The 23,714-nt window shown below is 43.6% G+C and overlaps 8 protein-coding genes across 15 annotated transcripts in view; 7 read left to right on the top strand and 1 right to left on the bottom strand.

Annotated features, from left to right (window-relative positions):
* Nucleotides 1-10: 10 nt before the first annotated feature.
* The window catches only part of LOC1269853 (putative uncharacterized protein DDB_G0271606), a 78,968-nt gene continuing 55,264 nt past the window's right edge, over nucleotides 11-23,714 (bottom strand). For all 7 annotated transcript variants that reach the window (XM_061645496.1, XM_061645495.1, XM_061645497.1 and 4 more), the window contains exon 7: nucleotides 11-4,026. In XM_061645496.1, coding sequence (XP_061501480.1) covers nucleotides 3,538-4,026 — 489 coding nt within the window. In that variant the 3' untranslated portion in view covers nucleotides 11-3,537. The remainder of the gene's footprint in view (nucleotides 4,027-23,714) is intronic.
* On the top strand, nucleotides 5,078-5,849 carry LOC5667325 (uncharacterized). Its single transcript, XM_001687906.2, has 4 exons — nucleotides 5,078-5,275; nucleotides 5,345-5,436; nucleotides 5,504-5,624; nucleotides 5,727-5,849. Exons 1-4 carry the CDS (start codon nucleotides 5,125-5,127, stop codon nucleotides 5,837-5,839), a joined length of 477 nt encoding a protein of 158 aa, XP_001687958.2. The 5' UTR covers nucleotides 5,078-5,124; the 3' UTR covers nucleotides 5,840-5,849.
* On the top strand, nucleotides 6,176-7,616 carry LOC5667324 (uncharacterized). Of its 2 annotated transcripts, none has more exons than XM_001687907.2 (4): nucleotides 6,176-6,617; nucleotides 6,702-6,793; nucleotides 6,867-7,011; nucleotides 7,087-7,616. In XM_001687907.2, exons 1-4 carry the CDS (start codon nucleotides 6,176-6,178, stop codon nucleotides 7,215-7,217), a joined length of 810 nt encoding a protein of 269 aa, XP_001687959.2. In that variant the 3' UTR covers nucleotides 7,218-7,616. The 2 variants fall into 2 exon arrangements, with proteins under 2 accessions (XP_001687959.2, XP_061501490.1); XM_061645506.1 differs by having other exon boundaries at nucleotides 6,501-6,621.
* Nucleotides 8,642-9,915, top strand: LOC5667330 (uncharacterized). The gene is made up of 4 exons (XM_061645511.1): nucleotides 8,642-8,812; nucleotides 8,877-8,962; nucleotides 9,073-9,202; nucleotides 9,273-9,915. The coding sequence occupies exons 1-4, from the start codon at nucleotides 8,668-8,670 to the stop codon at nucleotides 9,359-9,361; spliced, it is 450 nt and encodes a 149-aa protein (XP_061501495.1). The 5' UTR covers nucleotides 8,642-8,667; the 3' UTR covers nucleotides 9,362-9,915.
* LOC5667329 (uncharacterized) lies at nucleotides 10,468-12,356 on the top strand. Its single transcript, XM_001687909.2, has 4 exons — nucleotides 10,468-11,018; nucleotides 11,091-11,182; nucleotides 11,258-11,387; nucleotides 11,480-12,356. Exons 1-4 carry the CDS (start codon nucleotides 10,874-10,876, stop codon nucleotides 11,569-11,571), a joined length of 459 nt encoding a protein of 152 aa, XP_001687961.2. The 5' UTR covers nucleotides 10,468-10,873; the 3' UTR covers nucleotides 11,572-12,356.
* LOC133391393 (uncharacterized) lies at nucleotides 14,967-16,509 on the top strand. Its single transcript, XM_061645505.1, has 3 exons — nucleotides 14,967-15,591; nucleotides 15,675-15,804; nucleotides 15,890-16,509. Exons 1-3 carry the CDS (start codon nucleotides 15,031-15,033, stop codon nucleotides 15,997-15,999), a joined length of 801 nt encoding a protein of 266 aa, XP_061501489.1. The 5' UTR covers nucleotides 14,967-15,030; the 3' UTR covers nucleotides 16,000-16,509.
* Nucleotides 17,736-19,566, top strand: LOC5667328 (uncharacterized). The gene is made up of 3 exons (XM_061645504.1): nucleotides 17,736-18,398; nucleotides 18,480-18,609; nucleotides 18,695-19,566. Exons 1-3 carry the CDS (start codon nucleotides 17,808-17,810, stop codon nucleotides 18,802-18,804), a joined length of 831 nt encoding a protein of 276 aa, XP_061501488.1. The 5' UTR covers nucleotides 17,736-17,807; the 3' UTR covers nucleotides 18,805-19,566.
* Nucleotides 20,767-23,163, top strand: LOC1269851 (uncharacterized). Its single transcript, XM_308503.3, has 3 exons — nucleotides 20,767-21,273; nucleotides 21,358-21,487; nucleotides 21,585-23,163. Exons 1-3 carry the CDS (start codon nucleotides 20,986-20,988, stop codon nucleotides 21,662-21,664), a joined length of 498 nt encoding a protein of 165 aa, XP_308503.3. The 5' UTR covers nucleotides 20,767-20,985; the 3' UTR covers nucleotides 21,665-23,163.

Here is a 23,714-nt window from a genome sequence, read left to right as displayed (position 1 = left end):
CACTTCGATACATTGTTTATCCAGTTTTTTGTTTCATTTTTATTATTGAATTTATATAATTTTTCAATTACTTTTCTCTATCGATTTTCTTCACGTCTTTGTACATAGTCGGATTTTATAATTTTAAAACAAAAACAAAAGGGAAAACGTGAAAATAAAACATACATGACATGCCTTCGCGCGTCTTTCTCTGTACGCTTTCCGCGTTTCCTCAATTACATTTGCTGTTCATTAGAATGATTTTTTTCTGCTTCTTCTTCTTCTTCTTCTTCTTCTTCTTACTTTAACCGGCTTAGTTGGCATGGTTACACTTTTCCTTCACCGTTTGTGTCTGTGTGTGTCTGTTGTTCTTATATTTCTATAATGTTTTTTCTTTCTTTCTTTAATATTTTCCTTTCTGTTACACGTGCACTTTATAAAGAGGGGACTTTGACAAAATTGGAAATACTTTTCATATCTTTTTTTGTGTGTTTTGTGTGTTTTTGCATTACGCTTCTTCTCTTTCTCCCTTTTGGATGCGCTGTTGTGAATGTGGGTGTGATTTGCTGTGTTTTTTCTTCTTCTTCTTTTCATTTCTTGTTTTACACTGAACATCTTACACACTAAAAGGGTTGTGTTGGTTGCTTTTATTTCTTTGCTTGAACATTTCCTTATCGTACGAAACAGATACGACCGTGTGCTACGTGTTTGGTCACACACGGGTAACACATACACTTACACACACACACTCACACTCACACACACTGTTGAAGAAGAGGTTGATGATGGTGCATGATTTTGTTTATTTTATTATTATTTTTAATCTGGTGGTTGTCCGTGATCGTGATCTTGTTTTACTCGTAATCCTAAGAATGTTCAGGAAAAGGGCACATCTACCAAGGAAAGTACTCCGAAGGGCGCCTTAGTTGAGGAGGAGGGTGTACAAAAAATCGTTTCCTTGTGTGCTGTATTTAATGGTAAACACAAACATTTTCACACGCATTTCAAACATCTTTTATTCGCTTCGTGACCGGCGGGGATGGAAATGCTGAAGAAACTTTGCACTCACACCGTACCGTGGTGTTGGTGGTGCACCGTGTTAATTCTAATTTTGGAGCATTTGTTTCTTTTGCTTTTCTTTTCCTTTCGCGAGCTCCAATTGCAATGCCTCTATTGCTAATTATCATGATGCCACACGGATTCGGACCACGATCCTTGCGCGCACATCCTTACTGGATAGCGGGAGCTTACGATTAAGCTTCGGTCACGTGTTGACCCCTTCTGAACTGACGTTAAAATTTGGCTACAGTGGCTACAACAAACGGTACTAAAGGCGGTGGTCGAATAGATAAAACACAAAAAAAACACATATTCATACGCGACGATGCTAACATTCCGCAACTCACGGACCCTCTCCTATTTTAAGAACATCACGACCAAATCCAATGCCCCAACAGGACATTAGAGTACATTGGGAGTCGAATTATCGACTGTTTTCCACTCCCCCGGCCTTTTGTACAAAGTACACATACACACCACATCGATCGCTCTTGCGCTTCTCCCTTAACTTTAACTTAACTGGCTCATCATCATCATCACCCGGTGTGTGGTGGTGTGCATGTCATGTTGTTCGTTCCTTTTAGGTTCAAGTTCAAGTCGAATTATTTAAGTGCATTTCGAAAGTTTTGCCCTTTGCGTTTGCCTCTGACGCCACATTCACCACATTCGCTTTGTGGGGCCGGTCACATGCCCCGCAGCATGTTGTTTATAACAAGGTAAAATTTAGAAGTGAAAAGATTGCTTCACACTATTAGCTATGCCTTTGCTCTTTCTTTTTCATCTTTTATCTCCTCTCTCTCTCTCTCCCTCTCTCTTGCTGTGCTTTTAGACTAGTTCCTGTTTTTTCTTCTTCTTCTGTGGTCTTACTCGGAGACCTCTCTCTCTCTCTCACTATCTCCCTCTTTCACTTAATACGCTTTTAAGTAATTTTCAACCAAAATCAAATCAAAATGATATAGAACAATCTTCTAACTGTTTCTGTTCATGGTTTGTTTGTTTTTTCTTCTTCCTGTTTGTTCTTTCTATACTCTATTTAAGTCTGCTTAGAGTCATGCTTCTACATCTAGATCCTTTTCTTGTTATGCAATTTTGAACGCACTGACAGTGTAAAAACGAAAGCTTTCTAACTCTTTTACAACAAAAAATCCTCCCTTAGGCACAAAACCAATCCATCCAAGCTCTCTTCCACGCTCTTTGCTTTGCTACCGTGTGTGTTGTTCTTAATTTTTGTTTTCTTCTCTAGTGTGTTTCTCTATTGTGAGTTTTTCCTTCTGTTTTTATCCGGTTCTCGTTTCTTGTTGCTCTTTTATCCTTCTATTAGTATTAGTTTTTCTGTTTTCTTCTATTTTGTTTATATATGCTTTCGCTTTTACTATTTCTTCCCCTCGATTCCTCTTACCCATTTGTTTTGGCTTGTCTATATAATATTTGAAGGATTGTGTTTTTTTCTTCACTGTTTTCTTACACTTTTAATTGAGTAAGAAAAAAAAACAGTTTCCCGTCGTGTTACGAAACGTCAACACTAGCTAAGGGTGAATAGTTTCACTGCGTTTTTGCAACGTTTTTCTTCCGCTTTTTTCCTCCCCGATTACTGTTACTCCATATTGTGTTCTCCAGTGTGTCTTTGTTCTGTTCTGTTTCGCAGATTGCAAAAAAAAACGAACACCACTAATGTCCGCTTTTGCTCATCCTCCTTTCCTATCCACTTCTACAGCGCTATTTAATTGTTGACAAACTATGTGTCCGTGTGTGTGTGTGTGGTGGTACTGGGGAAGGTGGGAAGAAGTAAGCCCCAGGCCCGCCCCTGCCAAAGAGTCATCTAAAACCGGCTGTTCGTCCCGGTGGCGGGCGGGTTCGTCGTCTGTCTTACTCATTTTTCTATACTGAACTCTCTATATATTCATTTGAATGTATGTGTGTGTGTTTGTTCTTCTGTTTCTAATGGGGGGAAGGAGGAGTGTGTTGGGTGGGTGTACTTCCGGTGTTCTTCCTGGTTCGGGAGAATGTTTTTTTTTTGGGGGGGGGGGGGGGGGGGGGGGGGCGAGAGTTAATAAGTTAATATGTATATGTACAGTTTGCCCGCGAGTTTGGACGCAACGGTCAGCAGTTGGTGCCCTCGTTTGTTACACGCGAGCCTTGGCAATGACTAGTTCTCAGGAGTCTGTGTTTGTATGCGTATGTGTGTGTGTCCTGCTGGAAGAAATGGAGGGCTACAGAGCGAATCGGACTAGTCTGAAGTGAGCTTTCAAGGCTCTGAAAAGATCACCCTTGCTTCGGAAGAGGTGATCTCCCGGTTACGCCACGACAACCACTAGCAGAGCACACAACAGCAAAGATTAACAAATCGGAGAAGAACACACACACACGCGTGCGTGCGCGCACGATTTGGTTCGGATTTTGGCTGGCACCGAAGACGAAGAACTGCCGTGTGGATGTGGTGGATGTGGTGGTACGCACCGTTTGCAAAGCGGGAAATGTGTTTCACTACTTGTCTAGATATCACGAAAGTTCCTGCGAATACTGAGTCTCGAGCGTTGGGCGGCGGGCAGTGGCCCGGGCCAGAACCGAACCTACTGGAACACCAACTCCTCCCCCACCACCACCACTGCCGCCGCCGCCTCCAGTCGGTGGCCCCGGTCCGGTACCGTACGCCGAGCCGTACAGCTGCACGCACGAGTCCTTGATCAGTTCCTGGGTTTCGCGCAGCTGCCGCTGTACCTGCGGCGCCAGCCGTTGTACCGCGATGGCCGGCGGGAAGCGAGGCTCCGTAGAGGACATGGAGAGGGGGCCACCGACGGCACCGCTGGGGCCACCGCTCGGGCCACTGGCGGACGCGACGGCGACCGAGGCGGAGGCCAGGGAGGCCGCCACCGAGGACGATACGTTCGAGATTCCCGCCGGCATTGGCGACTGCTGCTGCTGCTGCTGCTGGACTGGCTGTTGCTGGGCTTGGGATTGTAGTTGTTGCAGTTGCGTTACAGGTGGAAGCTATGGAGGGAGAGAAACAAAGGGAATATAAATTATTCATCTAGAGCAAGACGAGCGATTACGAACGATGTGTCTCCCTGGAGAAGGATACGTTTCGCATGCCCTGGGACCGATTTTATGATGCAGAAAGGGATTTATGTCTCCAGTTGCTTTATGGACGACCAGTGTCAATTGGGACCAGAGACGAGCCGAGACGACTCATCATTCAGCATTGGAGGAGGTTTTCCCCGGATGTGTCTAGCTGCACAAGTGCAACAGTCAATCGGATTTCGGGGTATCAGGGTTTTTGCATATCCGCCCCAAAAGCCAATTAAACAACCTCTCATATTTGTGACAGCTGTAAAAAAAAGGAGAAGTCCTCTGTTTTGCATTCTCCCTCGAGAGGATAGGACTGCTTTTTTAACCTTCCCTCATTCCCTTTTACTTGTTGATTCATTCTGGTAACATAGAAGAACAAAAAAAACGACCCGGATTGTAGTCTGTTTGGTCTGTTTCCGAAGAAGAGCATGTGTGTGCACGCGCGCTCGGCACGAAGGATAGGCAGCAACACAACACCAAAAAAAGCGAGCAAAGCCTACCTGGACCACTTGCCTCCTATACTTGCCATCATTCACATCATTGAAAGAAAAGAGAAGGAGAGAGTGTGTGGAAAAAAGGAAGACGTTGAGCAGCAAAACCCCTGAGCAAAACAGCTGGTTGCTAGTCATCCCATTTCCTTTCGGAATCGCACCGGGTGGACGGGTGTGTGTGTCCTTGCTCTGCTTTCAGGATTTTATGTTCCTTCTCCATTCCATCCCGCAACATCCATCAATGATGATCCTGATGATTGCTTTACAACACACAGAAACACACCCCGCACCTACGCAACGAGCGACGACGAACCCTCCGCCCGGGAGAAACCTTTGGCTTTGGAATTTCCATTCTCAGATTTGGTGTGTTGTGTTGTTTTGTCTATTTATCGGATAATTGCTTTGGTGCGTTCGTTCGTGCCTACGAGCGAGCAGGTGATGTTCGGAGCATCATCAGCGCCTTCTTTGATCGAATTCCGATGGTTTTCAGTAACGTTTCGGTGGTGCTGTGAGAAGGATCGCCAGAACCATGGGCAACATGAATCTCTGCTCAAACATCAAGTTCCACGGCTACTTGATCGTAGTGTTTTCGGCGCTGCTCACGGTCAGCGTTCTGATTAGCTCGGTGACGCTGAAGCTGCTCTACCCGAACCGTCAGGATGTGGATATTCCAAACGATTGTAAGAGGGAGAGAGTGCTGCAGTACTTTTTAGGCTCTAACGTGTGTGTGTTTTATTGGATCGTTCTAGTTCAAGATCTGATCGATTACGGATGGTTCGACTTTACCGGTGATGTTGTGCATCTGATCTCGATCGGAGTTCTCTGCTATGGCATTAGAAAGGTAAAGAATTTCCAAATGTTTCCGATCCAAAAGCCTTGCCTAATTCAAGTGTTGTTGTGTTTTGCAGGAAAATCGCTTCTGTCTCATCCCGTTCATGCTGTCGATCGTGTTCGACTGGATTGCGTATCTGATCGCCAACACACGCAACGGTTCCGCAATGCCCTATCAAGTGTGGTTGGTGACAACAGGTCGGTAAAAAGTGGTTTATTTTTCACCAATAATCGGTCCAATCTCGACTCAGTTTCCTCTAAAAAACCATCTCTCTCTCTCTCTCTATTTTTCCTCTCCAGCTCTATTCCTGTACGTATTTGTCACACTGATTGGACTGTACAAGCTCTTTCAGCTGAAGCTTAAGGAAGGCACCGACCGGTCGGATGAGTTTAACAAAACGATGTGCCTGTGACGCTGGTGTGGCCTGTGGACAGTGGTTCGATTGGGAAAAGCAAAACCAAAAATTGAACTATCAAAAAGCTGAACAGGAAGCTGATTTTTGTTCCACGACGCCCTTTTAACGTGATTGTGATAGGGATGGGAGAGATTGGTTTGGGAGTTTTGTGATTGTTTTATTTTACCTCATAGTTAGTTTTTACAACACACACCATAGTTTTTGTGGAATTAGATTACAAACGAGCTTCAGCGTGTTCTTTGTGGTGCCTTCACAGCAAGCGACATTGTCCCAGTCCCGCGCTAATTCAATGTTACGAAATTTTGGGTAAGAAACCTCTACAAAAGTCTATGAATGTCCCGACCCACATTGTACTTGCCTCCCGATCGCGCCACGATCATCTACGTAATCTTGCAGCCAGATTGGAGGCAACAAAAAACCAATAACGCCCCGGATGATAAGCCCGAGGCCCGAATTCTTCGCTCAGCATTATCACGAGATTTTGGTGCCGAGGCGCTGTACACTACCACCAGTCACAACAGTTCGAACAGTTCATTCGTTCGGCTTCTACCGTACGGAGGTGGTGGTGATCTTGTTGAAAATATTCTCCCCAAAAGTGTTTGTCAGAAAGGTGGTAACACAATGGCCAAAGGACGCACCTGTGGATGGCTGTGGAGCCCCCGGTTTCACGGTGTGCTGGTAGGGCTGCTAGTGCTCGTGAATGCCATCTCCTCCATCATGGCATCGGCCTACCTTCAAGTGAAGTTTGACGACTTCCGGAAGGTTCCGGATGAGCGTGAGTGTGTGGCTTTCTGTGACCTCTTTTTGTGACCACTTTCTTTGGATGTTCTAACGCGTGCTCTGTTTCTTTTCATACCAGTGTCCCTGTACTATCGGTACGCAACGATTGATATTATATTCGTGGCGATTGTGCTGCTGGTCGTGATTGCATACTTCGTCGGAATCATGAGCGTAAGTGAGGCACGTGACCGGAATCGTATGAATATCGCTCTGAATGTTGTTTTCTCTCTCTCTCTCGTTGCAGGTGAACGAGTACTACATCATCCCGTTCGGGATACTGCTCCTGCTAGACTTCATGGGATACGTTGCAACTGAGATGGCAACAACGCTGAACACCGACAAGCCCGAACTGTTCCAGGGCCGTACGGCAGGAACCGTATTCGAAATCGGTATGCTTTCTGGTGGACAAAAACTCATCTTTGGTTTAGATTCTTTAATCTCACTTGTGCTTCTTTCCATCGTAGCTGTTTTCGGTTACATGTTTGTGACGGTGTTTTGTCTGTACCGGGATCTGCAGCGCAATCGGCACATGCAGGAGGAACGTTTGCGCGGCTACCGCAGCTTGAGCAGCAGCACGGAGCACATAGAGATGTGATTCCGAGGACGAAGACGCGCGCCCAAGACAGTATCGAGTGTAGTGTTTATAGAGCATCAAGCGAGTAACTGTATTGTTATTATTAAGTGTATGTGCCGCGAGAGAGGGGAAATGTTTCAAACATTCCAACCAATTCACACCAGTGTCATTATGATAACTCACATTCCGATCCTACCAACAAAAAAAACCGATAACACGCCATTGTTTGTTTAGTTGTTTAGTAAGAGTGTTGTATTAATTATGGAATATAAAACAGCGAAACCCTCTTCGACTAGCCCACCTGTTTAGTGCGATAGGAGCTTTGAGTTCGGTTCGGATTGGTGTGCTACTATTAGCTGGAAGTAAGAAGTGCCTTGAGGAAAAGGTAGTAACTAATAATAAAAAAGTGTTTCACACGTGGCTTGGCTTATAGCATTCATCATCAATTTACACAATCACTGCTAAACTGATGACAGAACTCTTCACAATAGGTTCGTTTTCCAATTTGTTCTAAAGCACTTGTCAGTGGTTTGAAATTTGTGTATCAAGCGACGGCCAATTCATTACTCAGCACTAAATCTTCCTCAAATGATCTTGATGATGATGATGATGATCTTTCTAAAAAAGCAAGCACGAGGCTGCATTCCTTAGGACGATGGATGAATGTGGCGTATTTCTAACCCGAAGAGTATCAGTCTTTCTTTTAGCCTTATCAGCCACTGGCTATATTGTGTGACATGTTTTTTCTTTAACATATTTTGTAACGGACGGAATGACTGAATATGTGGAAAAGCGGCAATAGCTAGCAAGAAATATTCACGCATTTCAAACAGGCTTTCAAAAAACTAAAAGCCAAATAATAAAGAGTAACGTAACGAAGTTAATACACACAAGAGCAAAGCATGGACAACAAATTTGAGATTATTTCGTAGTTACAGTGTCCCACCACAAGAGGGCGCTGTACACATCAACCATTCGCAGTTTCCTTTGGTGAGCGGATTTGAACCAAAGGATTGTGAGGTTGGCAGTAAAAGAACGATTAAACTTTCGTTTTATTTGTGTGCTTTTGTCCAGTTAATTGATAAAAATGGACCAGTGGAATGTCTTCATGATCCCTGACAAGAATGTTCATAGTGAGAAGAGTCGATGATCTTCTCACGTGCCACTCACTGGTGCAAACTCCAATCAGAAAGCGTCTCACGCGCGAGGGCTAGGCAGTCACTGGAGTGTTGATTATGCTACAAGTGCGTGTGTGTCTTTTGCTCTTGATCTAGTTTCGAGATGATTCAACATTCGCGGCGTCTAGGGTTCAGCGATTTTGCATAACGCAGCACCAGTATTGGTGAGACAGAGAGAGTAAGCTTGTCCCGGCTATAGCAACATGCGGCTACTGCAGCATCACAGAATCAATGCAGTCGTTGTGTGTCGTTACGGATAGCCACTAGCATTTCGGTACTGCTAAGCAGCAGAGATGGGATTGCCACAGTATTTCAACTTTACCGACAACATCCGGACGCACGCCATGTTCGTGGGTGTGATGCTGTCCCGGGACGCGATCTTAACACTGATTGTTAGTGTGGCGTGGTTCCTGGAGGCAGACAACTTTCCCGATGATAGTAAGTATCAAATAAGACGCTTAGCATCCCCACTTTCCACAGCCACCTAACGTATTGTTTCTAGTGAAGCCCAGCTTCAAAGGCAGCGTCTTTGTCGTGGGTATTGTGAATACGCTCTTTGCACTCTTGTACTGGATTGGATATCTTAAGGTAAGTCCGGGGTCAGTGTAGGGGTCGTTTATACGCTTTGAACTTGAGGTAGTGTATCCATTTTATCCTCTCCAAGTAAGTAAAATTCTTCTTCCATTTTCTGCCACCAGCGTAAACGATGGTGTATGACAGTGTTTATCGGATTCATATCCGTCGCGATCACGATTCAGTCTATCGGGCTAGTCGGTGCGATAGTGAAGTTGTACCTTCTCACCGCGTGCACAATACTGACAGTGCTGTGTAAGTGAATAATTAGTAATCGTCAGGCATGCTTTTAACATTGCTGCATTTCTGTTCTGATCATCAATAGCCATCAACGGGTACGTGCTGCTGGTGACGCTGGAGCTACGTAGAACCAATTTTGAACCTACGAAGCCGCAACTAGCGAACTGTGTCTAAATGTGTCTTCCCGTCAAGAGATTATTATAGTGATGCATTTACATGTATCAAACGCACCATATTGTTGATAAGACAGAGGACGTTCCATCCGCTCTCCCGCAACAACAATCACGGCCTAAGCCCAATGCTGCTTTGAAGTGACCGTGAAGCTACACGCATAATCCAAATTGCATTCTAACCAACTGCACTGATTTTACGCCCTTATCATGCGGGAACCTTCATCTGTAGTGCAGGACTTTCGTTTTCTGGGTCGGCGATAAGCTAATCAACTATTGCAATGGATTCGTTCCGCGCGGGAACTTTGTGCATGCGCAAAGCAAACGAACGGTTTCTGTAGAAAAATCAAACAAATAACGTCTAATTATGATTGACATAATACAGTACACTTTGGTAAGCAGCTTTTTCAAAGTGATTTTTAATCCAATTTAAGGGACAGAGATCGCAGCAAAGATTACTTTTAAGAAATGTGACTCTAATACGATGTTCTGTGTGATGACAAATCTTCTAGATGAGCGCTTGATAATAATAAAATAGCGAGCATTGCAAACATCCTATTACTCTATGGAGTTATTAATAGTCGAGCATAGTGCTTATGATGACTATTGGAAGATAGTTTTGTGAGACGAAGTGAGACAATTTTGAAAGCTGAGCATGAGCTGAGCAATATCTCTCTCGTTCTTTATGAATTGTGAGAGCCAACTCTTTTGTAGCTCTCACTATATGGCTTAGGACGCTCTTTTCCAGCATAGCAACGATGAGCGTTACAGGAGAGAAACCCTGCAACCATCATTAAACATTTCTTTTTTTGGCAGCGTTAATCGTTCGTTGCGTTTTTAGAGTAAAAAAAACATGGATTTGACACACTCCGCTGAGATTTTAAGAACGATTGGTATGATAACACAGAACAGAAGCATAACAGCTCCAGTTACAATATGACCCAAATAAATGACCATCTGGATCAAGGTTTTAACCAATGCGATCAACGTATACAAAATATCTAGTAAGAACCATTGAGCAGTAGAAAAGCATAGTTAAACAATCTGGACATAAAATTAAATGCCACACGCCATTGAATTTAGCATCTACTCTCAGAATTCGATTACGTTTGAATTAAGCAAAACAAACAAAAATCGCGTCCCACGAGCGACCGGGATAGAAAGCCACCGGAGTTGATTGTATGCTACACAGTAGTGCGTGTGTGTGTTTGCTACCTCTCCACCTCTATCTCTCATCTAGTTACTTCATCCCCCCGTCTAGCATCTAGCGAACAAAGATTTTGCATCACACACAGCAGCGCAGCAGCAGCAGCAGTATTGGTGAGAGAGTAGGCCGGTCCCACAAAAACAATAATCGGTGTGCTGTGGCGGCGGCGGCGGCGGCAGCAGCATCACTGAATCAGAACCACCGTTGTGTGCCGTTACGGGTGGCCACCAACAGTTGACAGCTAGCGCCCGATCGTGTCGGTACTATTCAGGCCAACACTCTGCAGTAGAAGCACCGAAGCCACCAAAGATGGGACTGCCGCCGTTTTTGAACTTTTCCAACAACATCCGGACGCATGCCACGTTCGTGGGTGTGATGGTGTCTCTGGATGCGGCCGTCACACTGCTGCTCAGCTTGGCGTGGACGATAGAGGAAGACAAGCTTCCAGACAATAGTAAGTATCAATAGTAGGCCGCTAACTATTGTCCCACGGCCTTTCCATGGCCTACTAACGCTCTGGTTCTAGTCAAGCAGATGACCGCTCTGAAGGAAGGCATCCTTGTTATGGGTATTGTGAACTCACTCTTTGCACTCCTGTACTGGATCGGATATCTCAAGGTAAGTCTACTTATTCCCAAAAAAAAAGAAACGATTCAATCACCGAGTTTCTTGACCTGTGTTCTACACTTCCAGCGTCAACGGTGGTGCCTGACAGTGTTTATCGGATTTATGGCCATTGCGATCACGCTTCAGTTCATCGGGCTGCTTGGCGCGATGCTGCAGCTGAACTTCGTTAGTGCGTGCGTAATGCTGATCGTGCTCGGTAAGTGAATAATTAGGCGAATGTGGCGAGCTCTAGGGTTCGTTTAACGTTGCTGTAATGCCATACGATCTCTCTTCTCACCACTACTACAGCCATTAACGGGTACGTGCTGCTGGTGGTGCTGCAACTCCGTAAAGCCAATTCTGAGTTTACCATGCCGCAACAAGGTGTATACGGTGTCTGAATGTGTGTGCCTATCCCGTGAAGCGATTGTTATAGTGCTGCAGCTTGTAGACGTAGCACCGTAGGCGTATCGTCGATAAGACAGTCTGTAATTACGAATTAATACAACAGTTGAGTTCGTCTAGCAAGCAGAGCCTAGCCCAACGAAATAAGCGTTTAATAAGGTTCTTGTTCCTGTTCCTGGGATGACGCATCCGGGAGCAGGGGGGGGGGGGCTTCTTATCGGCTCATCTCGGTCGCACATTTCAACCGCAATTAAGCCAATCCAAACAAAAAAAGGAGTCAAAGAGATGCTGCTTTGAAGTTAACGTAAAGCTACGCAAAACCAAAAAATCCATTCAAACCCCATGCACTGAGTGTTTTGCCCTTATCATACGGTGAACGTTCTTTTATTTTTACCTTCGGCTGGCACGGCGATAAGCTGCTAATCAACTATTACTGATGGATTCGTTCTGCGCCGAGACTGTGCCGCCGAGAATGTGCAAAGAATGAACGGTTCCGTTTGGAATGAATCAAGCAAAGTAGGGGCTAATTAGGCGCGTGCGTCAATGATTGACATCATAATGAACGCTTTAGTTTTGCTTTTGCATCCAATCATCCAGACATTCAATCCAATTTACCCACCATAGCCAAATATTCATCTCAAAGCGAAACGAAACCAATTATTAGCGATAAAGTAAGCTGCTGTAATATGATTTTTTAAGCAAAAACTAACGATAATCTGTCCTTAAACATCATCTAGATGAGCGACTAATGAGAATAAAAAATGCGGAAAGTACAAACATACTCACACACACAGAGTCGGTACTCATTTTGAGCATAATCTGAGCGATGACAATTTGAAGATAATATTCTTTTGTTTTTTGGTGCTGTATTTTAAAATTCAATCGTGCAAGATCTTTGTTACTAAGCCGAATTATTCAAACAACTGCTACCGGTAGTAATGGCAATAGAAAACAGTATGAACCAGTGGAATCAGCAACTGGATGGGAGTAGATACTGTATCATACTGTTTTTATCCTAGAATAAAAAGGGGAAACTTTCAGGTCTGGTGCAAGTTCAGAATAGCATGGAACCAGAGTTGCGCGCAAGGATGCTGGCTGCCAACCGGTCATTTTACAGCCTGAAAAATCAGTTCACCTCAAAGAACCTGTCGCGACGGACGAAGCTGGGAGTACTTATATAGCACCGGTACTCACATAGGCCTCTGAGACATGGACACTGTCCAAATCTGACGAAACCCTCTTAGCCGCTTTCGAGAGGAAGATGCTCAGAAGGATACTTGGCCCCGTACATGTGGAAGGACAATGGGGGAGCCGCTATAATGACGAGCTGTACGAGATGTACGGTGACCTCACTGTCGTGCAGCGTATCAAGCTCGCCAGGCTCCGGTGGGCTGGCCATGTTGTACGCATGGAAACGGACGACCCAGCCCGTAAAGTCTTTTTAGGCCGTCCACAATGACAGAGGAGGCATATCGGTGGTAGTTCCAAACTGAGGTGGCAAGAAGGCGTGCGCCATTAAGGCCGCGATAACGGACTGGCAGACGAAGGCGCGAGACCGTGAGGCAGGCCAAGACCGCAAAGCGGTTGTAGCGCCGGATAAGTAAGTAAGTAAGCAAGTTCAGGATCAATTTCAGTGCTGCTATGGGTTCAGGACAAGTATGTCAACAGAACCAGATTCAGGATCGATATGGAACTAGTATCAGTTCCAGTACCAGTAAAGATTTGGACTCATTTTCAATACAAGTTCATTGCCACTTCCAGGACTGGTATGAGTTTCTGCTGGACGTCCTTTATCTCCTCCAGGATTGATATGGCATCAGGATTGGTTTCAATACTGGTATAGGGTCTGGACCAGGTTCTACCAGTATTGAATCAAGATCACCTCCAGGATTTATATGGATTCAGGGTTAGTACCAAGAATAAAATAAATAATTAAATGAATGAATACATAAACAGGTACGGAATTATTAACAGTACCGGTGCAGGCTGTCAGTGTCAAATTCAAGAACGAGAAGAGTTCGGAATCAATTCCAGGATCGATATGGTGTGAGCATCAGTTCCAGAATAGGTTCCAAGATCGGTAGAAATATCGCGCTTCGCCATTCGCAATATTTATATCTGTGGTCACGCAAGTTTTGTTTGAACATGCCTACCGCAATCAGTGTTTTTCAATCTTGTCGGTTCGTTCCGTTACTAAATTTTCAGAACGATACCCATCACCAGCATGCACACAGGCGCCTTAACTGTCCTGGAAAGGTGAATCATTTGCAAAAAATGCAAACGATCAACAGCGTGGTGCAATGGCGTCTAGGTAGTAATGATCATCTCTCTCTCTCTCTCTCTCTCTCTCTCTCTCTCTCTCTCTCTCTCTCTCTCTCTCTCTCTCTCTCTCTCCCTCTTTCTTGTCCAACGCAAGTTACAAAGCCTTGTTTAAGCGTATGACTGTATTGCTCATTTGATATTCCAAACGGAACACTTCGATTTGTGAACACTTTTCAATCTCAAACTTCGGCAGGACAGAGACAACTCTACCCAAGATTTCTGCAGGCGAGGATTTTCTTACTACATATCTACGTGATTTTGCATCCAAAAACCCTGTTTAGAACTAAACCTAGGTTTTCGGGGAATTGCGTGTATGCAAGGTCGAATTTATTCGCATGAGAAGAAGTCCCACCGAAGAGAACATCGTGCACCATTCGTGGTTGTGTGCATTGGTGTAACCGCGCAATACACCGGTGTCGGAATATAAAGTTGAGAATTTATGATCCCGAGCTGAGCTCGTAGTAGTGATGGGAAAGTGACGAACCTGCATGTTTCTGCTGCAGCACATTCGGCTCTGCATTCAGATTTGAGTAAGCGGATATTGCAATCTATACTGTAGAACATATTATTGGGTTGTTATGTGTAGATTCTTTTACACAAACTAGTTGAACATTGATGTTATTAGAGTAAAAATTTCGTTGTAGTCCTTTCTTGCCGACTTTCTTGCCGGCCTCTTAGTAACGACTTTCTTGCCGGCCTGTACAGGCTTTCGATACTTAGTCAGTCGTAGCTAAGGGGGACACAGCCCATGTGACACTTGAACCCACGACGGACACGATGTTAAGTCGTGCTAGCTGACGACTACACCATGGTACCACCCTTATGTCAACTTGATAGGTACAAATAAGTTCAGAAGGTGCAACGATTCCGGTAGACGTAAGGAAGCAAACTTGTTGCACCTATAGGTTGGACTCCGTTTCTGATTAAGGCCCATCACTAATGAGTTTCGGACCACTTTATATCCTCCTTCCGATATCATACGATTTAGCATATCATAGCAGTATTGGTGTTGGGGAGCAGCAACTTCAGCAGAATCGGTGTAGCCATTCCGTTTCGTTATGGGTGGCCGCCAACAGTTGAAAGCAAGCGCCCAATCGTGTCAGTACTATCCGGCCATCGCTCTGACGCACAAGATGGGATGGCCGGCGTTTTTGAACTTTAGAAAGAATATCCGAACACACGCAGCGTTCGTCGGTGTGATATTGATTCTATATGCGATATTCTCTATCCTTACTGGAGTGGCTTGGTGGTTGGAGGTAAAAGTGCAGACCGGATCGGACAAAATAGATTATGAAGTGAAAGCTGAAGCATTCAGTCCTAAGAGCAAGAGGTCAATTGATGCGGGGTGGTCATTCAATGCAGTGGGCGATGGTGGATCCGGCACAACCAGGTTGCGGAGGTCAATTCGAAAACTGTTTTCTTCGAAGAGTAAAAAGAAAAAGGTTAATACAATGTTCTCGGCATTCGACAATGCCGGAGCCAAAGAAGCCATCAGCCACGAGATCAACCTGGATATCAACCAGAAGTCCACTCAATACATCAACCAGAGGATCAGCCAAGATACCATTCAGAAGGCCATCCAGGAGATCAACCAGGAGATCAACCTGGAGATCATGTTCATCAAAGCAGGCTTCCTCATCATGAGTATTGTGAGTTCGTTCATTACAATTATGTACTGGATCGCGTATCTCAAGGTAAGTCGGCCTACTTATCAGTCTACTTGTCCCTAAGTAAAAGTTCAAACTGTGATTTTCTTATCCGTGTTTGCTACCGCCAGCGTCAACATTTGTTTCTCGTAATATTCATCGGACTTATGACCATTGCTTTCGCGGGTCTATCCATCGGGCTGTTCGTCATGATACAGCAGCAGAAATTCATCTGGGCGTGCGCAATGCTATTCGGATTCCGTAAGCAAATAATGAGTCGTTCCTCAAGAAGATTTTCCTAACCTTGGTGACGATGTAAATTGCATTGCTTTTCTCACCACTACAGTCGTGAACGGATATGTGCTGACGGTGGCGCTGCAACTACTTTCATATATTGAATCTACCCGGCGACAACACAGTTACGGTGCCAAGATGTGTATGCTTCCGGTGAAGTAATTAGTTACAGATTTGCAACGCTATTCTTGAATATATGAAACATGTTCTCGCCATTGGACTTTGATGGAATCAGAGAAGCCATCAGCCAGGAGATCAACCAGGATATCAACCAAGACATCAACCAGAAGTCCACTCAATACACCAACCAATACCAAACCTATTTTGAAATTGGCAGTTTGTACCAACTGTACCCGCAACAAAGTCTGTAAAATTCTGCAATGATTGTAAGGATTGCGATATTTGCGCGGTTTGCTTTTTCGAAGCTGTTATGAATATTATCTATTTTCTTATATCCACAATAATCAGAGTGGCTTACTAACTGCTTACTAACCAATCACATCACTAACCAAATCAAAATACCAATTTCAAACCGAAACTAAATCTATTATTGCTGTTCAAACAAATAGAGATGACATGATTATTTACGCTAAAATTGATCCGAAACTGTACTTTAGAACGAGCCATTAATGAGAGTAAAGACATAAAAGATAATATTTGGTTGTACATAGACCATTTTTGTGTGTTTTATGTTGCGTTTTGTTGAAAGAAGATAGTTCATTGCGATACTGCGTTGTTCTGCAACCGACACACGGGAACCAAGTGAAGCCGGCAAATACTAGTAGCAGGTGAAGTGTGGAAAGGTGAATTATTTGCAAAAAATGCAAACGACCGACACCGTGGTGCAACGGTGTCTTAGTGTTAGTGATCATCCCTCTCTTGCCCAACGTAAGCTATAAGGGTTCGTTTAAGCGTTAGATAGTGTGCGAAACAAATGATCATTTAATATTCCAAACGAGACACTTCCATTGAAAAGTGATCTTATACTTCGGAAGGAAAGAGACAACTATCCAAGCTTTCTGCAGGCGAGGATTTTCTTATTACACATCTACGTGATTTTGCTACCAAAAAACCTGTTTTGAGCCAAACCTATGTATTCAGGGATTTCCGTTACTGCAAGGTCAAATTTATTCGCATGAGAAGAAGTCCCACCGAACAGAACATATGTTTGAAAATCACGTTCGCACCATTCGCAAAGTGGTTATGTGTATTGGTGTGATCGGCAATGCTCCGGCACCGGAGTGTAAAGTGTAAAATTTATGATCCTGGGACATGGTATAGGTACAGGTACATTGAAAATCAAACCAGCGATCGTAGTGGTGATGGCTCTGCGTTTAGGTTTGAGTAAGCGGATATTGCAAGCTATACTGTCAAAAATATTGGGTTGTTAGATATAGTTACCTTTACACAAACTTGTAGAGCGTTTGTGTTATTAGAGTAAACATTGTTGCATTGTAGCCCCACAGATCATGAAGTTATGTACATGCGGATAAAAAGGGGGTCAAACCTTCCTCTTTGCAGCGTAAAGACCTTTAGGCCGGCGTAATGACCTTCAGGCTTTCGATACTTGTTCAGTACCACGCAGCCGGATAGGCAGTCCGGTAGCATTGTCGACTCCGACCCGATGGTGTAGCGAGTTTAGATAGAATCGAGCTAAAATACTTCACAAACGGGTCGGAATCGTTTGCGCATTCTTGCACCTACCGATCATATGGATTTATACAAGCTTTTTGCACCTATAGGTTGGACTCCGTTTCTGATTAAGGCCCATCACTAATGTGTTTCGGACCACTTTATATCCTCCTTCCGATATCATACGATTTTGCATATCATAGCAGTATTGGTGTTGGGGAGCAGCAACTTCAGCCGAATCGGTGTAGTCGTTCCGTTTCGTTATGGGTGGCCGCCAGCAGTTAACTGCAAGCGCCCAATCGTGTCAGTACTATCCGGCCATCGCTCTGACGCACAAGATGGGATGGCCGGCGTTTTTGAACTTTAGAAAGAATATCCGAACACACGCAGCGTTCGTCGGTGTGATATTGATTCTATATGCGATATTCTCTATCCTTGCTGGAGTGGCTTGGTGGTTGGAGGTAAAAGTGCAGACCGGATTGGACAAAATAGATTATGAAGTGAAAGCTGATGCATCCAGTCCTAAGAGCAAGAGGTCAATTGATGCGTGGTGGTCATTCAATGGCCAATCTATATCAGGCATGCCGTTATCTTCGAAGAGTAAAAAGAAAATGGTTAATGCAATGTTCTCGCTATTGGAGATTGACGAAATCAAAGAAGCCATGAGCCAGCACAGCATGTTCTCGCTATTGGACTTTGACAGAATCAGAGAAGCCATCAGCCACGAGATCAACCAGGAGAACCATGAGATCAGCCAGGATATCAACCAGAAGTCCACTCAATATATCAACCAGGAGACCATTGAGAAGACCATTCAGGAGATCAGCCAGGAGATTTACACGGAGATCATGTTCATCAAGGTAGACTTCCTCATCATGAGCATTGTGAGTTCGTTCACTACAATCATCTACTGGATCGCGTATCTCAAGGTAAGTCGGCCTGCTTATCAGTCTACTTGTCCCTAAGTAAAAGTTCAAACTGTGTTTTTTGTCCGTGTTTGCTACCGCCAGCGTCAACATTTGTTTCTCGTAATATTTATCGGACTTATGACCTTTGCTTTTGTGGCTCTATCCATCGGGATGTTCGTCATGATACAGCAGCTGAAATTCATCTGGGCGTGCGCAATGCTATTCGGATTCCGTAAGCAAATAATGAGTCGATCCTCAAGAAGATTTTCTTAACCTTGGTGACGATGTAAACTGCATTGCTTTTCTCACCACTACAGTCGTGAACGGATATGTGTTGACGGTGGCGCTGCAACTGCATTCCAATTTTAAATTTACCCGGCGACGACAAGTATACGGCACCGAGGTGTGTGTGCTTCCCTTGAAGTAATGGTAACAGATTTGCAACGGTATTCTTGAATACATGAAATGAGCCAGCACCACATGTTCTCGCTATCGGACTTTGATGGAATCAGAGAAGCCATCAACCACGAGATTAACCAGGATATCAACCAGAACATCAACCAGAAATCCACCAAATACACCAACCAATACCAAACCTATTTTGAAATTGGCAGTATGTATTAGCTGTACCCTCAACAAAATCAATTAAATTCAGCAATGGTTCTAAGAAAAGCGATTTTTTTTTGTTTTTTTGATTGTACAGTTGGCTTTTTCGAAGCTGCTATGAATATTATCTATTTTCTTATATCCACAATAATCTGTGTGGCTTACTAACCGCTTACTAACCAATCTTAATTGTTACGTTTTGTTTCATATAACTATTGTAGCTTATTAACCAACTTATTAATTACTTGCAAACCAATTTAAATCCTCACGCTAATATTTCATTGAATATACTATTGTTTCTGGTTCATTTAAACTACTGCCAAAGTCTTGGACGGTTTCGCGTGCCTGCATTGCAGATTTTTAGTACTGTTTGATTCGGTTTAGGGTTTCCAAATGATTTTCAATCTATTTTACGCACCAAATCAAAATACTAATTTCAAATCGAAACTAAATCTATTATTGCTGTTCAAACAAATATCGACAACATGTTTATTTACAGATTTACTGATTTACTAAAACTGATCAGAAACTGTGCTGTAGTATGAGCCATTAATGAGAATAAAAACATAAAAATGAATTTTAAGACCGTTTTTGTATGAGGACCATTTTTGTATAATTTGATAGTTTTTTATGGTGCGTTTTGTTGGGAGAAGATAGCTCAACGCGATGCCGTGTTGTTCGGCAACCAAGTGGAGCCGGCAATCACTAGTAGCATGTGAAGTGTGGGAAGGTGAATTATTTGCAAAAAATGCAAACGATCGACACATTGTGGTGCAAACTGTGTCTTGGTCATTGTGATCAGTCCTCTATTGATCATCGTACGAAAACGCATCGTTTTAGCAATATAAAACCAACGTACCAAGTGAGATCGGGTTAGCTTGTTCGGTAGATGTATTTGATATTCTAAGCGCGATGCTTCCATTGTGAGAGCACGTTACAATTCTTTCATTTCGAAAGGAAACAGAAAACCACACAAGATTGTTTGCATATAATATACACGATTGTGCGATCAAAATTTAATCGATAAACTTAACACGAATTGACATTACACGAAGCGTCACCCGGAGAGAATATTTCTACCCGGAGATGGAGCTATGCACATGCAAGAGAAATACATGTCAAAAACACGTTCCAAGTAGACAGAAAAGTGGTTGTTGTGTATTGGTGTGATCGGCAAAGTACACGGGACCGGAGTGTAAAGTGGAGAATTTATGACCCCGAGAAGCGGGACATATCGTAGTGGTGCTGGTGACGCTACGAACCTGCTAGTTTCTCCTAAACTCTGCATTCAGAATCTCTTGAGAAACATTAGATTGTTAAATGTAACTACTTAAATGCGAATTTGTGGAGGGTTTATGCGTAAGCGTAAACATTTTTTCATGTAGTCCCGCAGAACACAAAGTTGTGAACGTCGGGATGAAAAAACATACTGACCTAAAGACCATTCAGCAGCGCACAAAAATGAGTAGAGGATCTAAAATAATCAACATCAACTATTCTCCTGTGTTTCGGATAGCTTATGTACAATCTGTTCCCAAGTTATCCCCATTTCATTGTATCGAGGTGATTCAACATTCCAGCCTCTAGCTGGGTTTTGCCAAATTTTGATAAGCACAGCAGCGGTGCTTCGTATAATTTCAGATAGAATGCCTTGTAGTAGAACAATATGCATTGGGATGTAATTTGCTGTGTAATTTGCACATTTGCCTAATCTTGCATATTTTTCGTTATGTACGATGTACTGTTAGTTCTCGAATTGGCTACATTCTATCGTTTCGAGGTGATTCATCATCCCAGCGACTAGCTGGTTGTCGCCAAGATTAGAATAACACAGTGACATTGGTCAGGAAATAGCCCCACTAAAACAGCAATCGACAGCTGCATCTACAGTTGCGCAGCACCCGATTTACGAATGGCCACCAACAGTTCACAGCTAGCACCCGATCGTGGCGGTAGTATCCAGTCACCACTCTTCGCATTATAATCTTAGAAGTCACAAAAGATGGGTTTGCCGACGTTTTTAAACTTTAACAAAAACATCCAGAAACACGCCATGGCCGTGGGTATAATATTGACGCTTTACACGATCTTCACTCTGCTTATCGGAGTGGCGTGGTTAATTGAGATCAAAGAGCAGGCCAGCCTGTACAAGTTAGATTTTCGGGTGGACTTAACCGGCATCCGAACAATCAACCCGAGGATGGCCGGCTTTTGGGAGAAGGAAGGCTTCCTCGTCATGGGCATTGGGTTCGCGATCCTTGCAGTACTGTACTGGATCACCTACCTCATGGTAAGTATCTGTCTCCTGTCTCTCTACTCGACTCTTGAAACCAGTTCAATCAGCCACTTTCCTGCCCATGTTCTCTACCGCTAGCGTCAACGGTTACTCCTCGCAGTGTTTATCGGACTTATGGTCATAACTGTCACGCTTAACATCATCGGGATGGTAGCCGCGGGGCTGAAGCTGAAATTCGTGTTAGCGTGCGTAGTGATGTTCGGCCTCCGTAAGTAAATAGTTAAATTAATGTGAAATTTTGGTTTGAATTACCGCGGTGATGCATACTGCAATTCTTTTGTCACCCCCCCCCCCCCCCCCCTCAGCCGTCAACGTGTACATGCTGGTGGTGGCGCTGCAATTACATAAATCAAAATTCATATTTACCACGCGACAACAAGGCTAAAGGAGTCTAAGAGTATGTGTTTGTTTCCTCGTGAGGCGATCGTTGTAGTACAGCATACCCAACCATAACCATAAGCCAGCGTTGTCCAACTTGTGTTATCCACAATGATCTTTGTGGCTTATCAACGCACCCATTAGCCGTTTTTCGTTTAACATAATCTTGTTTCTTGTTCATTTATTAAACGGTCAAAGTTCCGAAACTGACATAGATCGAACTAATTGGAGATTGTCATTTATCCATTGCCATTGATTAGAATAAAAATAAAAAATGAATGATTGTTGGATGAGCGATGACAGACAGCAAATAATCTGTTGTTTGGTTTCGAATTTTTTGGTTCTATTTTCAATAAAAGCCTCAGATCTAACGCCTCATTCCGACGCCGCTGTTCGGAAACCAACAATCGGGAGCCATGTGAAGCCGGCAAGCACTCTCACAGTCTTGTGTGGAGGGGTGAGTCAGCTGCACAAAATATGCACACGATCGGCAGCATGGTGCAACCGTGTCTTGGTGGTAGTGAACAGAGCTCTGTCTTGCTCAGCGCAAGTAACACACGCGTCGTTAAAGCGTTAGACTGTGTGCGCAACAAATGCAGTCTCCGGGGCATTGGTTCACGTACAGTGGGATTGGGTGAGTTGGTCGGGTGGTTATAGTTTTTTCTTCTCAATTAAACTCGCTGGTTGATAAGTCCAGACGTATTACGTACAATTTATAATTCAGTTCAATAATGATGTAAACCTGACATGTGCTAATGAATGAGTCATCAGACGCCAAGAAGCGTCCGAGCTCCATTAAACAGAGTTGGAACAAAGTTGTACGTCTAGGAATAGTTATTTATTGTGTTTTTTTCTCTTATCGATTGACTAACGACCCAGTTGCTTTGCTATGCTAACACCGCTCCAACAGCGCTAAGAACCGTTTAAAGAGGGCGAGAGGGGCGACCAGATTTAGCATTAGAAGAAGCGCCACACGGAGAGAACATATCTCTACGGTTTATGAATGAAGCAAGGCGCATGCAAGGGAAATGCATTTAAGAAACACGCTCAAATAAGACAGCAAGGTGGTTGTGTGTAATCGTGTGAGTGGCAATGTACCATCATCTTTACAGGGTTTCTCACATGCTCCCAAGACTGTAAGAGTATTTCCCGAAAGCTCATACTGTATCACGACGCTTGAAAACGTTGACATTATTCGGTAAAAAAAGAAGGAAATCCTGACCGTTACTCGGATGTCCTCGGCATTCTCGGGCAAACAAAATGGAAAAGGGTCTCGCACTCTTCACATAAGTTGAGCAACCCTGTAATGTGGAGAATTGATGGTTCAAAGAGAAGTACAAATAACATACTCGTAGTGGTGATGGCGACGTGTGTCTAATGCCATATAGTGTATGATGGGGCACGAGGAACACTTTAGTAAATATTGTATTGTTTTGATGTATTTTTGTTAGGCTCATTTTTAGAGAATTGTGCTTTTGTGTCATTTTTGCCTCGCGATAATATACGCTATGTCGTGCAACAGAAATTGAAAGAAATAGCAAAAACTGAATTCGAGTTGTTTTAGCTTCTAGTTACATTTTCCAGCAGAATTCATCGAGAAATAGGCATATTAGTCATTTTTTAACTGGTTTTTTGGTTTATCTAAAGGTTTCCAATGCATTAAGCCATTGATGTGTCCGATCAGTATAAAACTACCCTAAACCGTGCTTCACTTACAGTTCTGTTAATATTACAGGGTTTCCCAATGTGTTTTGGTGTGCTCGCACGATTTTTTGGAAGTTGCTCAGATTTGTTTTTGTTTAATTGTACTCATGTCGATTGGGATGATACCAATAAATCGTGCGAACAAGCCAAAAAAGCGAATAAAACAATATACCGTGAGAAAACCTGTGAAGACTGTCAAGTCACTAAAAATTCCTTTCGAATTATTATGAAAAATTATGAAAAATTTCACATTTCTATAAAAAACGATTTTTTTTCCTAAAAACGATTCCTCCGATTATCTAGCTCAGTGGACTGATCGGTGAAATTTCTCCAACAAACATTACTCCCCACCA

Source organism: Anopheles gambiae, chromosome 2, assembly GCF_943734735.2.
Source record: "Anopheles gambiae chromosome 2, idAnoGambNW_F1_1, whole genome shotgun sequence".
In the NCBI taxonomy this organism is placed as follows: Eukaryota; Metazoa; Arthropoda; class Insecta; order Diptera; family Culicidae; genus Anopheles; species Anopheles gambiae.
Note: the sequence above shows the minus strand (reverse complement) of the source record. Positions and strands in the feature narration are given on the sequence as shown.